The 12911-nt window shown below is 34.0% G+C and overlaps 1 protein-coding gene across 6 annotated transcripts in view; it reads left to right on the forward strand.

Annotated features, from left to right (window-relative positions):
- Positions 1 to 6100: 6100 nt before the first annotated feature.
- The window catches only part of LOC133199228 (protein couch potato-like), an 82274-nt gene continuing 75463 nt past the window's right edge, over positions 6101 to 12911 (forward strand). For 3 of the 6 annotated variants that reach the window (XM_061335074.1, XM_061335072.1, XM_061335071.1), the window contains exon 1: positions 6104 to 6745. In XM_061335074.1, the coding sequence (XP_061191058.1) occupies positions 6647 to 6745 (99 nt within the window). In that variant the 5' untranslated portion in view covers positions 6104 to 6646. Of the gene's footprint in view, positions 6746 to 12911 lie in introns of all 6 variants that reach the window. The other 3 variants (XM_061335070.1, XM_061335069.1, XM_061335073.1) reach the window with 3 other exon arrangements.

Here is a 12911-nt window from a genome sequence, read left to right on the forward strand (position 1 = left end):
TATATTGGACTGGCAAGCCTTATTCTTTACAAAGGGTCCCAAAACACGTATTCTCTCTACCTCTCCCTTTTTTTTTTTTTTTTTTTTTTTTTTTTTTTTTTTGCTTCACAGCCAAACTTTATTCTTTTAATATTAACCAACAGTTTCACGAACCTTCTCATTACAAACGGTAGATCATAAAGAAAGAATGAATATTGCAAAGGGGGCTCGTAAAAGGACGGCTGAACATTGTTCAGCATGCCAAAACGTTTTAGTTCTTTGCTATCGAAGAAAATGAATATTCTATGGCGTGTTGTCCCTGGGGATCGATCAATGCCTGCTATGGTCCGTGTTTCCGTAGGTAAGATACAAGTTCTGTCAAGTTTTACCAGGCTAGGTTGACCTCTGAACTCCCGCCATATTGATTGTCGATTTTCTCTTGTCACAGTTTACTGAACGTTTTGTTGCTTGTCGGAAACCTAGGTGAATATGAAGCGTCTCAGTGATCTTGAATACTTGCTTTCTCTTCACCTATTATCCCGCAAAACAAACAAAAACCGTTTATAGAGTACCCATTTAAAAGGTTTCAATGGATTTTAAGGGAAAATAAAATAAACTATGATTAATATGCCCGTAATTCTATTGAACCCCGGTATTATGTTGACACGAGAAAACTGTACCTTAGACATGTACCTTAGACAAACACAGTTTTATATCTATCTTTTTCAGTATAATGTGTTTTTGACGTACAAACATTTTCTGAGGGTCTTTTGTGACATATATTGATTCTGTTCTTACCTCAAAGAAGAGTTCTTGATTTTTAGTAAACTTCCATCTTATGAGAGGTTTTTATTTAGAATCAGTCTCCTTATTTTCATCATACATAAGGAGCATTTATACAGGACGCGTCTTGTCTGTTCTTACAAAGAGTCATTTCGGGGCATGACCAGACTTTTCTTTTTTTTCCATATATAAACCAAAGATTGCAAGCAACAAACCACTTTATATCAATAAGCAATATTTCATTGTTGGAAAGAAAATGCGTCTCAGTAGGAAGTATTTCATATTCAATAAAAAAGTACCCCAACAATTTTTAAAATGAGAATGGTAAACATGTGACCAAAGTATTAAAGACCCCCAGACATTCTGTTTCTTAATCGATTAAGTACTAGCATAACATGTCACCGATACAGGACAAGGCAAGTATTCAGAATCCACGTAGCGGATCCGTGGTTTTACTTGGCGGTACATGGCCAGTCTCTGATTAAAAAAGAAAACTGAGAGTAAACCACATACCCGGAAAAGGCTTCTGGTAACAATATGTAAAAGTGTGAGGCCAGTCAAAGGTTCCAGAAACGTCAAAAGTCAGGACAAGCCGAGACAGACAGACAGACTAACAGACAGACAGACATTGTCTCAGATGAGATTTCTTTGTTGTTTGCTGCATTCAAAAGCTGAAAGTTTTCTCTCTTCAGTAAATAAAGTAACAAATATAGATTAAATTTGCTTACTTAACAAATGCAATGATATTTACTTGATGAATGCAATGATATTTACTTTATTACTCAATAAATTAAATAATCAAAAGCAACATCAATATCATTTTTTTTTTTTTACCAGTAAATTTCTTTCAACAATATATGACGGACATTTGATAAAGTAATGTTCAGTATCCTCTGTATAAAATCCACATTTTTGACATAATTGAACATCTGATAAAAATGAGTTTTTAAATGTGCATTGAGGTTGCTAGCGTTGTTTCGCAACTGACAATGTAAGCAATGGTATTTACTTGATTACTTAAAAATACTGATTACATAATAAATGCACTGATATTTTCTGCGCCAAATTTAAAAAAAATGCATGTGGTACATAATGTTGATTTTCCTTTTATGTACAGTTATTACTATGCATCATTTCTAAAGTTCAAAGTTCAATGTAAGTATAGCGCGGACTTGGTGGTAACTCTAATTACCAACACCAGGGGTTTTTTTTTCAGTCACCTTTACAAGGTGTGGAATCAACAGCCGAGAGAGGCTGTAATTATAGGCCCCGGGACTGGCCGCTTGTATTGTACGAAATCCTGAATAATTCAGAGGAAAAGAAAATTTATTTCTACCAAATAGGATAATTGTGGTAGCACCCAATAAACCTCTTAATTTGGCACACCGCGGCGGGAAAGTTCGGCTCACGTGGGATTTGCTTGATTGAGGTCTTCAGCGGACTAAGCTTCCGTGGTTATTCGTTTGTTTCTTTTTCATTTTTAATACTTAATTCTTAAGTTATTCTTTCTTAACTCTTTTTAACTTAAATGTTATTTTCAAGTGTCTATATTGTTACTTATTTTTCAATTGTGTTATTTTCAAGTACATTGTATTTTATTAATTTTTTTTATTAGTAAAACACATTATTAAATACACGTGATTGAATAATTTGCATGCATGTCTAACTGTGAGTAAGGAAGAATGCTTTTAGTGGCGGATGCAGGAATCTTGAAAAAGGGGGGGGGGCAATTTGTGGTCAAGGTAGGGGCCCACGGCAACACCAAAAAAATTTGATTTATTTAATCTTATGTATATTTTGGACACAAAAGGAGGGGGGCTGGGTCGCCATCTAAATCCGCCAGTGGCTTTATTTTGCCTGCGATAATGTTGTACGAAATTTCCTGTAAATCCGGAAATTTGGAGTCGATCTATTTGGTACATTCATGCTGTTTAACTCTTGCTTAGCTTTGAATCTCCAAAGTATTGTTTTCTTTTTTTAAATTTCTTTTTTATTAACAATATGCACATGGAAAATAGAATATTGATTAAAAAGTTAACTTTAGCTCTTTTATGACCCCTTTAAAGAATCCAAACCACCATTCTAAAAACAAGATACCCCCGCCAAAAAATTCATATGAAAACTTATGACGTCATAAATGAAAACACATGTGTGTGTTTGAATGTAGGTGGAAACGTTAAACAAAACGTAAGACGAAGAAGGTCTCTTATTAATGTAATCCAAGGTAATGTTTGCATAAAAGTCACACGCCTTAATTTTTTCGTTTATTAATTTTTCACTCGTAAATTGTGAATGATTCCATGAATGAAAAAGGCTGAAGATAACGAACAGTGATCGACCTCATCATAAAAACTACAAACAGGAGGGCATAAACACAGACCCCTGGAAATTACAGAGGTGAAAAATTATGAATGAATTCACATTAAAATAAATGAAAATTTCTTATCCGTCTGATTGGAACTAGTTCACCAAGAACTATAAAAAAATAAAATAAAAAAAACAATAAACAATAATTAAAAAAAATAATAAACAAATAAATAAATAATGTCATTAAATATCGATGGAACTTTTTTCCTTCTAAAAAATATAGTTTATATAGCTAGAAAAATCATACTTCATGTTGTGGGTAATTTATTTTAGTTTTATTTATTCTAAAATAGCCGCTCATCAGCTGGTCACCAGTCTCCTTAAATCTATAGAGATAAAGAACATCTTTTAAATCTGTTAATATAATTTAATTAATTACTTTAGATCAATATATTCACTTCAAATAGATATCTGTCATAGGTATGATATGGGATATCTATACATGTATTTAAATATGACCATCTTCTCTGGCTTTAAAAAAAAAACGCTCTGTTAAAGAAAGTATGCAGAGATGCTTCAAGTGTTTAAATAATTCAGAATAACAAGAAGTCGTTGGAAAAAGAGCCAATGTTTTTACTGAAAGACCAGGCACCGGAAAAAATAACAAATTCTACTGAAACTACAAGGGACGAGAAAAAGAACCAATTGAATTCTAGTGAACTACCAGGGACCGTACAAAAGAGCCAATTTTATACTGAACTACCAGGGACTGGAAAAAAGCCCATTGTAATGAACTACCAGGGATCGCAGAAAAGAACCAATTCTACTGAACTACCAGGGGCAGGAAAATGAATCGATTCTACTGAAACTACCAGGGGCAGGAAAATGAATCGATTCTACTGAAACTACCAGGGACGAGAAAAAAGTACCAATTCTACTGAGCTATCAGGGAACGGTCACGCTGTTCATAAAGTATACTAGGAAGGACATTGTTAAACAGGAATTCTCACACCCCTCCTTTCGCATTTATTCTTATTTAGATTAAAATAAAAGGAAAAAAGTGATCTTGAACTTAAAGAAACGCTATCTTTTATCTAATGTCGGGCACTGTAGTAAAGATACCTCCATGAGTGTATATTTTCACGATTTCTCAGACATTTCAATGTATAAAATCACAACTGCCTTAAGGGCATCACACACAGAATAATTCAACAGATTTTTTTTAATCTTTGTATCGTGCTAAAACAATTTTTCAATCAAGCGTTAATCAATTTCATAACAGGTAACAAAATAACACCACGTGATAAAATGCAATTATCGGGATATAAAAACCTTGAATCGCCTTTAAATGGACAACGTACATCTGTTATGTGGCGTGGAGGGACCAGTTTCCCTAATTAAGTGGTCCGCGGGGACAGATTGAATTAGCTTTTTGCCACTTCGTCTGGCGAGGTTGGTCGGCGGATCATGAATTTTTAATGTGTGGATTCTTGTAGATGTAATTAAATCCGGAGTCAATTTTAATAGACACGAAACGAGAGAGAGAGAGAGAAAGAGAGAGAGAGAGATGATGATGATGAATATTTCTGAAAATTCATATAAAAACACTCCCAATCACATGACACACACATAGAATAGACAAATATTTTTGTGTAACTGTCCATTTTCATGCATCAAGTTGCAATGTTCATCAAAACTTCAGGTGCAAATGAGATTTCACTTTTCACGTATGGTTAAAACTTTAGCCAACATGCTGAATTAAAACTTTAGAAAAAAAAGTTTCTGTCAAATGAATAACCGCCCTGATTTAATAAGGCTTAACATGCATTAAAACGGTAAATTATACCAAATATATGACAAATCTGGCATTATTAATGAAGTCTCTCGTCTGATCAAATAATTTGATAACAATATTGCAGACACTTCAAAGTGCTTCATTAAACACATAAAGACTGTATTATTCCTATGCATTTATTATGGATTTTCCTCCTTTTCCCCTGTAATGCTGATTTTAAATTTGATGACTAAAAGGTGATAATGATAAGTCAATGGTATTACCCTTTGTTGAATTTAACAATGGAAATGAAAAGTGTTAACAATATTCTTGTATATATATATATATATATATATATATATATATATATATATATATATATATATATATATATATATATATATATATATATATATATATATATATATATATATATACATATATATGAAATGAATACATAAAATATACAATAAATGAACAGATTCTTCTTAATGAGTTCGAATTCCATAAGAAGTGTGATGCCCTCCTTTAACTGCTGGGAAAAAAATTCATAATTTGTAGGGCTGATTTCATAAATGAGAAATATATTTATTTGTTTGATTTAACTTATATGTTCAAATGAAAAATAAATTCGTTTATCAGATCTCTGGTCCACTTTCAATTATTCGGTAATTTTACAAATAAAAAAATAGTTTAATTGTTTTCTAATGCGATTAAAATTTAAAAAAAAAAAGATCGATTAGAGGTGACTAAGTTCTACTAGTTGTGGTCGTGAGGACGTATTAAAACAGTTAAATAATACTCTGTCGATTAAGCGCGCACTCGCTCTGTACTTGTCAAATCTGAATGCAGATCTGTGTAATCGTTTGTTAGAGCGAAGTAAACTTTGTATCACCCCTTTCTAAACTTTTTTTCTTTTGTTTGACAACTCTTTCTTTCGCACCCGTTCCGACCGACTAATCCCTTTGTGTCTGAAAAGAATTACTTACATGGGAGGATTAAAAAAAAGCTCGCAGAGCGAACCGTTATTTAATAAACGTATTTGTTTAAAATATTGCGATCAGGTCTAGTGGATTTAAACAGCTAATCTGAAAAATTTCAACGAAATCGACAATAATAAAAAGTCATTGAACAAGCCTAATCAATTTTCTTGTGCTGTGGAAAATAACAAAAACACGTGGAATTAGCAAACAGTGGGCGGAGTTTAACTCACCTCCTTTATTCTCATTGAATGATCGCGTATCAAATCCCGTGACGTCACAATGCTATGAGCGCACATTTGAATAACAAAATATTCACAGCGAAAGGGAAAAACTGAAAGGTGCCATGTTTTTATACCAGGTGAAAATTACAGAAACATGAGGACCCAGTAGAGTTTTTGTGGACGTTTCTGACGGACGCTATTTTATCTCCCCCCGTTTGTTCACGGCCTGGGCACCCCCCTCTGTTTAGTAGCACTGTACTATCGCACTGATAACTGAAGCACTGCTCCACGTGAGTTTTAGCCGCTGCACGAATTTGTGATATTCTACACGCAGAAACGTTTTATTATTTCATACAACGGACTTCGATATGCATTCCATCCATATTATATAGCGATGTGTTGATAGCAGTTTGTGAGTGTTTATCCTAAACATCGAAGTTAAATATTTTCTTTATTTATTTATATTTGGGACTTTATACACCTATATTGACAGCGCGCACCTGTGTGTCAAGTGGAAGACTTTATATACAGGGTGTTGAATCGTTCAAATCTCGTTGGAGGCTGAATTTAAAACTTTATATTTTTTTTGTGGAAATAAAATGAGACAGATGGATATGGCAACATCCAGTTTGAAAACAGAAACCACCATCGCTCTCAGTCAATCTATGGACTCCGTCAACACCAACCCCGAGGAGGAGGTAGGTGGATCTCACTTTATTTCATTTCCAGGGGCGCGGATTTTCCCTGTGACAACTTCTCTCCCAATCTTTTATTTAAATGTTTGGGAACTATATGTTTTTTTAAATCGAAAGAACAATGAAGCAATTGATTTTCTTTAAAAAAAAAGTTTAAACCTGCGAGCAGACGGTAGTCTACAGCATCTGAAACACAATGGAGGGCTTATGAATTTTAGAAATTCATTGTAAGGTACACCCCAAAAACAGGAAATGACAAAAAACGTAATCAGTAAGAAAAATCAAAAGTGGATTAAAACATGGTCTTAGTCGAACCCCAATCTTAGACTGATCTTTTGTATAACCTGGAACAATAACTTAGTTCACTGTGTCACATTATAACTGTACAATGTCTTATTAAACCATTGGCCTGTCTGGTATTATGTATAGGAATGCATTTCATTTCCATATTTCTGATAAAGGAACCTGCCCCCAGGGTTCCCCAGTGTAGGAACCCAGAGCAGACTGTTACGTGAGACAGGTCAAAATAATAATTATGGTGCATGAAAATCAGTTACACTGTACTTAAAGTCCCCTGATAATGTATATTTGTTACTTGTTAATTGTTAAACAAAATTTAACTAAAATTCAACTTTATACCAGAGAAAATAGCTATAGCACATTACTTTTGCTCTTTTTGTGTAAATTACTTGGAAATGTTAAACCAGCATTCTGAAAAAAGATGAAAATTTACCCCCATGCATGGAGGCGTTGTGTATTGTGATACCATGCCTACATGGTGTTACCCTGGGCATTTCTTTGAAGGGAGGGGGTTGGTGAGTGGGGGTGATGGCCTCACTAATTTCTGTCCTACAATGTTTATGGGAATTTTTCTCCAGCTGCAGACATATATATTTTAGTCTACAGGGAGACATCTTATACCGGGCAGGGATGGGGATATTGGGTTGGTTTTAATTAATAATAGATTGTAAAACCCAACATCTGCTGCAGCCATTCTATAGATAAATCATTGATCAAGGGGTAGTCAGCTGACTTCATTATCAAATTGCCAAGTCACTAATTAATTTCATTTTGTGGTCATGCAATAGGGCTATCATTGCATAAAAAATACCCCATGCAGAGAGAGAGAGAGAGAGAGGGGGGGTGCACAAGTATATATTCTTAAAATCAATTTGAAAAGCACCTGAGCCCCCCCCCCCCCCCCCCAAACACACACACACATACAAACACAGCACACAGAAACAATGGTTATTTTTGGGTATCTCAGAGAGAGAGAGAGAGAGAATACCTGAGAGAGAGAGAGAGAGCGCAGTAATTTTTGGAATTAATAGTTGATCTTACTAAAAGCTAAATCATATGGTTAATGCTTCTTGTGTAATTAATGTGAAACTGAAGCAGATGATTAGCTCTCAGAAAAATCCATCCATTCTAAAAAGAATCTGAAATCAAAAGAAAAACTTTAGAAGAGTTGAAAAGATAACCCAACAGATGAGGCCTTTCCTTAGATTAATCAAGCTAATTGTCAAATATAAAATTCACTTCATTCCCAGAGCACAATTTTAGCTGTAATGTTCCCCATCCTTTGAATTGGGATTAAATTAAAACAAAAAGAGCCAGAAGACAGACCTCAGATAGTGAAGGCCTGGTTCTTGCCAAAGTTACTGAAGCGTGACGAAAACATCCTCTGATTCTGTTGGAGGCCCCTGGTGTATCTGTGTAAGCCTTAGATCCCCCCTCTCTTATCTAGATACATACTCAGATAATCTCAAAATTCTACAAGAGGCAACAACTTTAGAGTTTTTTTTCTCTTTTTAATTTGGTACAAAAATCTTTGAGCCTTCATTAATTTGGGTTGCACTTCTTTTGATAAAATGGTTTGGGAGCTTGTTTTAACATGGAGTCTGCTGTTCATTGTATGAAGTTAAAAACAATAAGATCTTTTGAAAGTTTGGTAACAAGGGAAAAAGAGTCCATTGACATTTCATTGAAGTTTTAATTTCTTTTGGTTTTCCTGAGTCAGAAATTAACAGGTGGCCACAGGAAATATGTAGTTTTTTAATAAAAAATACAAGTTGTGTTATTTTGAATTCCAGAAATTTATTTCAAGGAAAAGCAAAAACAGCTTTCATTTCTCTCTCTCTCTCACAGGTCTCATTATTTCATTCAATCTCTCTCTCTCTCCCCTCTCTCTTTCTCTTACATTCTCCACAATGGTAAAACTCCTGAAAGGATCCACTTTTCTATTAAAAACATTAAGATATTTGGAATGCATATAATGATGTGAGATGTTTTGGGGATGTTAAAAGTCCAGGGTGCCTAATTTACACCATATTAAGGATTGAGGTTCCCAGTAAACACAATAGGATGGCATTATATCCCCCTATAATACCCCCTTTACACCTAATGAGTGGATTACTGCTCGGAATCTACCCCAGGTACAGAAATTCTCAGCAGTATAGAAAACCGGTTTGATATCTCCACAAATTATAGCACTTTCTTCTGTCAATACGGATAGGTGGTGAATACAAAACTGAAGACGGACTGAGACGACAAAATCAGCAGTCTCTTATAATGTAAAGGGCTCATGAATATAAATTTTTTTTTCTGTATATGTCAAATATGTTTGTAGATTGCAGTATTATGCTTTATATACACATATGAAATTAATGTTGTTCAAGTGGTGAATGAGGTTTTTCATTAAAAGGCCTATACAGAGTTTGGACGACGGATTTTAATACCTGCTTTTCATTTAAACAGGGACCTATAGAAAAAAAATTTTAATAGTGAAATCTGCTAAGGCGTCTCGATCGGTTTAGTTCAGGAGAAAAAAAAGAAAATTAATAATAGAAGATTGCTAGTTATGATATCATTTATATTAAGCCTTTTTATTAAACAGCAAATTCCAGCTTTCTATCTTGTAAACTGTGATCAGGGATATAGGCCTATATCTGTAGGGGCAGACATATTAATAAAATCTCTTTGCATATTAGAAAGAAATTTCCTTGATACACGCTAAGCACACGGAGATTGTCTTATTTTTTTATCACGGGGAAAAATTATGAAAATTTTATGGGATACGCGATAAGAGAGGCAGAAACGTTGATTTGGTTGTGATTAGAATCGTCCCTCGCTGTCCTTCGTTATCAATCTATAGTGATAACATAATCATTGTGTACAGTTATACGAGGGTCCAAAGTTATGTTTGGGGAGCATGTATATACATAGAAGATAGGGCTTGTCAGGGAGGGGGATCTAAGTGTTTTATGTGGAGAGCATGTACACAGATGCCATGGGTTCTGTAAGGGGTGGATGTAAGTTTTGCTGTCCAGTCATGTGATGGCCTAATTTTATTGTACCCATGTTACTAGGGAGCCCCCTGTTCTGGGGAGACAGCCTGCTAAGAGACAGTTAGTGAATAAGGATTTTAAGGATTTTTAGTTGGTAGATGTTATACCATTAATGTGGTCATCTCTTCTGAAAGCTTTTCATTTTCTTTCCTGTTTGTCAATTGAGACTGAAAAAAAAAAATCTTAATGTAAACAAAAAGGGCATTCACTGTCAGATATTTATTGCATGCAGACACATAATTGTCAAAGACATATAGTCCAGATATACTTCATGTCAGTCTAAGCCGATGTTTAGTAGTTTATCTTTGGTCATTTCAAATGTTTCAAATGTTGCACTGGATTGATTCCCAGGCAAATCTAAATACATGTTCAGACAGAAGTGGTCCAGAGGTTATATGCAGTTTGGAGGGATTTTAAGGTTCTATGTGCTTTTTAGTGATTAAAAATTGTCACAATTAAAAAAAAACTTTCTAGCATAAAGAGGGTTCTCCCTTAAAAATCTTGAGAGAGAGAGAGAGAGAGAGAGAGAGAGAGTTATGAGTGATTTTAAAACAAATTCAGAACTTTTCCCAAGGGAATTACTTGAGTTTTCAGTTGAGGAGATAAAAAATTCAATGTTCCATTGAAGGATTGACAGTGTTTTATTACAATTGTCTTTCTTTCATAATTTGCTGCATATGAATTATTGAGCAGTAAGTACACTGTATGTACACAACATGGAGAGTCCATTGTCTCTGTCAGAAATTCTAATCAACTCCTGCAAAACTTAATCAGTATTTTGGGAAAAATTAAGAAAGACAAGGAAAAAGGCAAATAAAAAAATTGAAATTTCATTAAGTTTCAAGTAGGAAGTGAAAAAGATGAAAGAATTCAACAAAAAATTGAGAAATGAATTTCTGGGGACACGATGGTAAAAGAACGTATTGTTAATAGTCTAAGGAAATTTAAAACCATAAGACGGAAGAAGCCAATCAAAAAGCAGTGATGTATCTGTTGATTGAGAGAGTTTTTTTTTTCTAGTTGTAAATCAAGCATGTTTGTAGGACAACCTTACAGATCCTAGACGGCATACAATAACTGTAGATGTATGTTATTCAAAGTGACACTCGGAGGTGAAAAAAGAGCAAGAGAGGAAACTGGTTTTATTTTCAATGATTGCATATTGATGATATGCATATATTCTGATTTAATTAATTTGCAGACTTGAATTAAAAAGATGAAATGAAATAACATGATTTTTTGGTCATATTTTATATATTCAAGATTAACTTTGAATGGATGTGAAAAACAAAAATTCATCCCCCAAAAATGAAGGTGAAATTGAGAGGAAGGAGGGTAGAGCAGAAGAAGCAGTTATCCTCTCGGCATTAATTCAACTAGGAACTCATTAATCAATAAATGAAAATTCATTGGAAAATTAATTACACTGTACCAGTATTAAAATTCAGAAATAGGGAACAAAAAGTGGTCTTAAAATTACATCTGAGTTGTTATGTATCATTATAAATAATCCCCTAAACCATCCATTATGAGAACAGAATTATAAATATCTATCAAATATTAAAACTACCAAATTTGAATTTCCTCTGTTTTTTTTCTGCTAACAGTGGGATGTAATGGTGAATGGTAGAGCTGTAAACTTTCATTGATACATTTTATTCCTGCATCCCTTGGGAACTAGATCTACCACTTCTCGACAAAAGTTAATTCTCTGTAATTCCAAACATACAGTATATCTATTCCATTAAAGAAGTCTGCCGACTCAGATTATTGACTCGGAATGAACATCCCCAAACAATTTACCCGTTAAATGCCAGTTTTTTTCTGACTTATACCGCCATCAGTGCACGATCCACGATTAACATGCCATCGCTGGAACAGCCCTAGATGTTTAAGGTCCTAATATTGATTCCGAAATTATAGCGTTCCTGGGTTATTTATTGTTTCGGTACAAGACAATGAGTAAAACCAACAATTTCCTCAGGGAATCTCTAACTTTGAGCATCCATACCGGTCTCTAATGGTTGACTAGGGGTAATTAAACACGGGGAGAGTGACTGATTAGCCCAGCTCGTTAATTAATCTAATAGAATTCGAAACTCTGTTAAATATTTAAAAGTAATAAAGCCGTTCTCTGATGCCTCCATAAGTTAAAAAAGTGAATCATGTCATAGGAGAAGGACCAGTAATAGTTTTTTTTTTCAATTTTATTTTAAATTTTTTTCTTCTTTGGAAATAAATTGTCAAAAATGGTGGTTTCTTAAGCGGTAGATTTCATTTTCATTGAAAATCATGGGAGAATCGTTTAAGTGAGGAGAGTCAGACATGTTTTGTTTAAAGTTTGATTGATTTAGTGTGAAATGTCAATATGATCAGATTAATTCAATAATGTAGAGGCATGCAGGATCCGAGTGCATTACCATCGTAATGAAAACTAAAAAAAAAAAAAAAAATCCGTCACTCGGTAAATACAGGAAACATTGGCTCCCGTCGGAAGAGAATGAATACGTTGCTTATGACTTATGCACAATATTATCTTCATATCATGCAAAAAAGACATTAATTTTTGTACGAAGCAGAAACTGAAACCTGCTGTACAGGAGGAAGAAAATTCAATAAAGCTCAGCCTCCGAAAAAAAAGTCACGGGATTGATTCTAGATGGCAAACTGATCTCGTTATAGGGCACCGCACAAATTATAGTTATAATTTATATGTATACTCGTAGTTATATAAGAGAATTAACATTCTTCTGATATTAGAAAGCTATAGCTACATTGTTGCATGAATATATTTATAATTGTTTTAATATTGATCTAGAAAT

Source organism: Saccostrea echinata, unplaced genomic scaffold (genome assembly GCF_033153115.1).
Source record: "Saccostrea echinata isolate AGI-Se365-2 ecotype Australia unplaced genomic scaffold, CSIRO_AGI_Sech_v1 ptg000033l, whole genome shotgun sequence".
Lineage (NCBI taxonomy): Eukaryota > Metazoa > Mollusca > Bivalvia > Ostreida > Ostreidae > Saccostrea > Saccostrea echinata.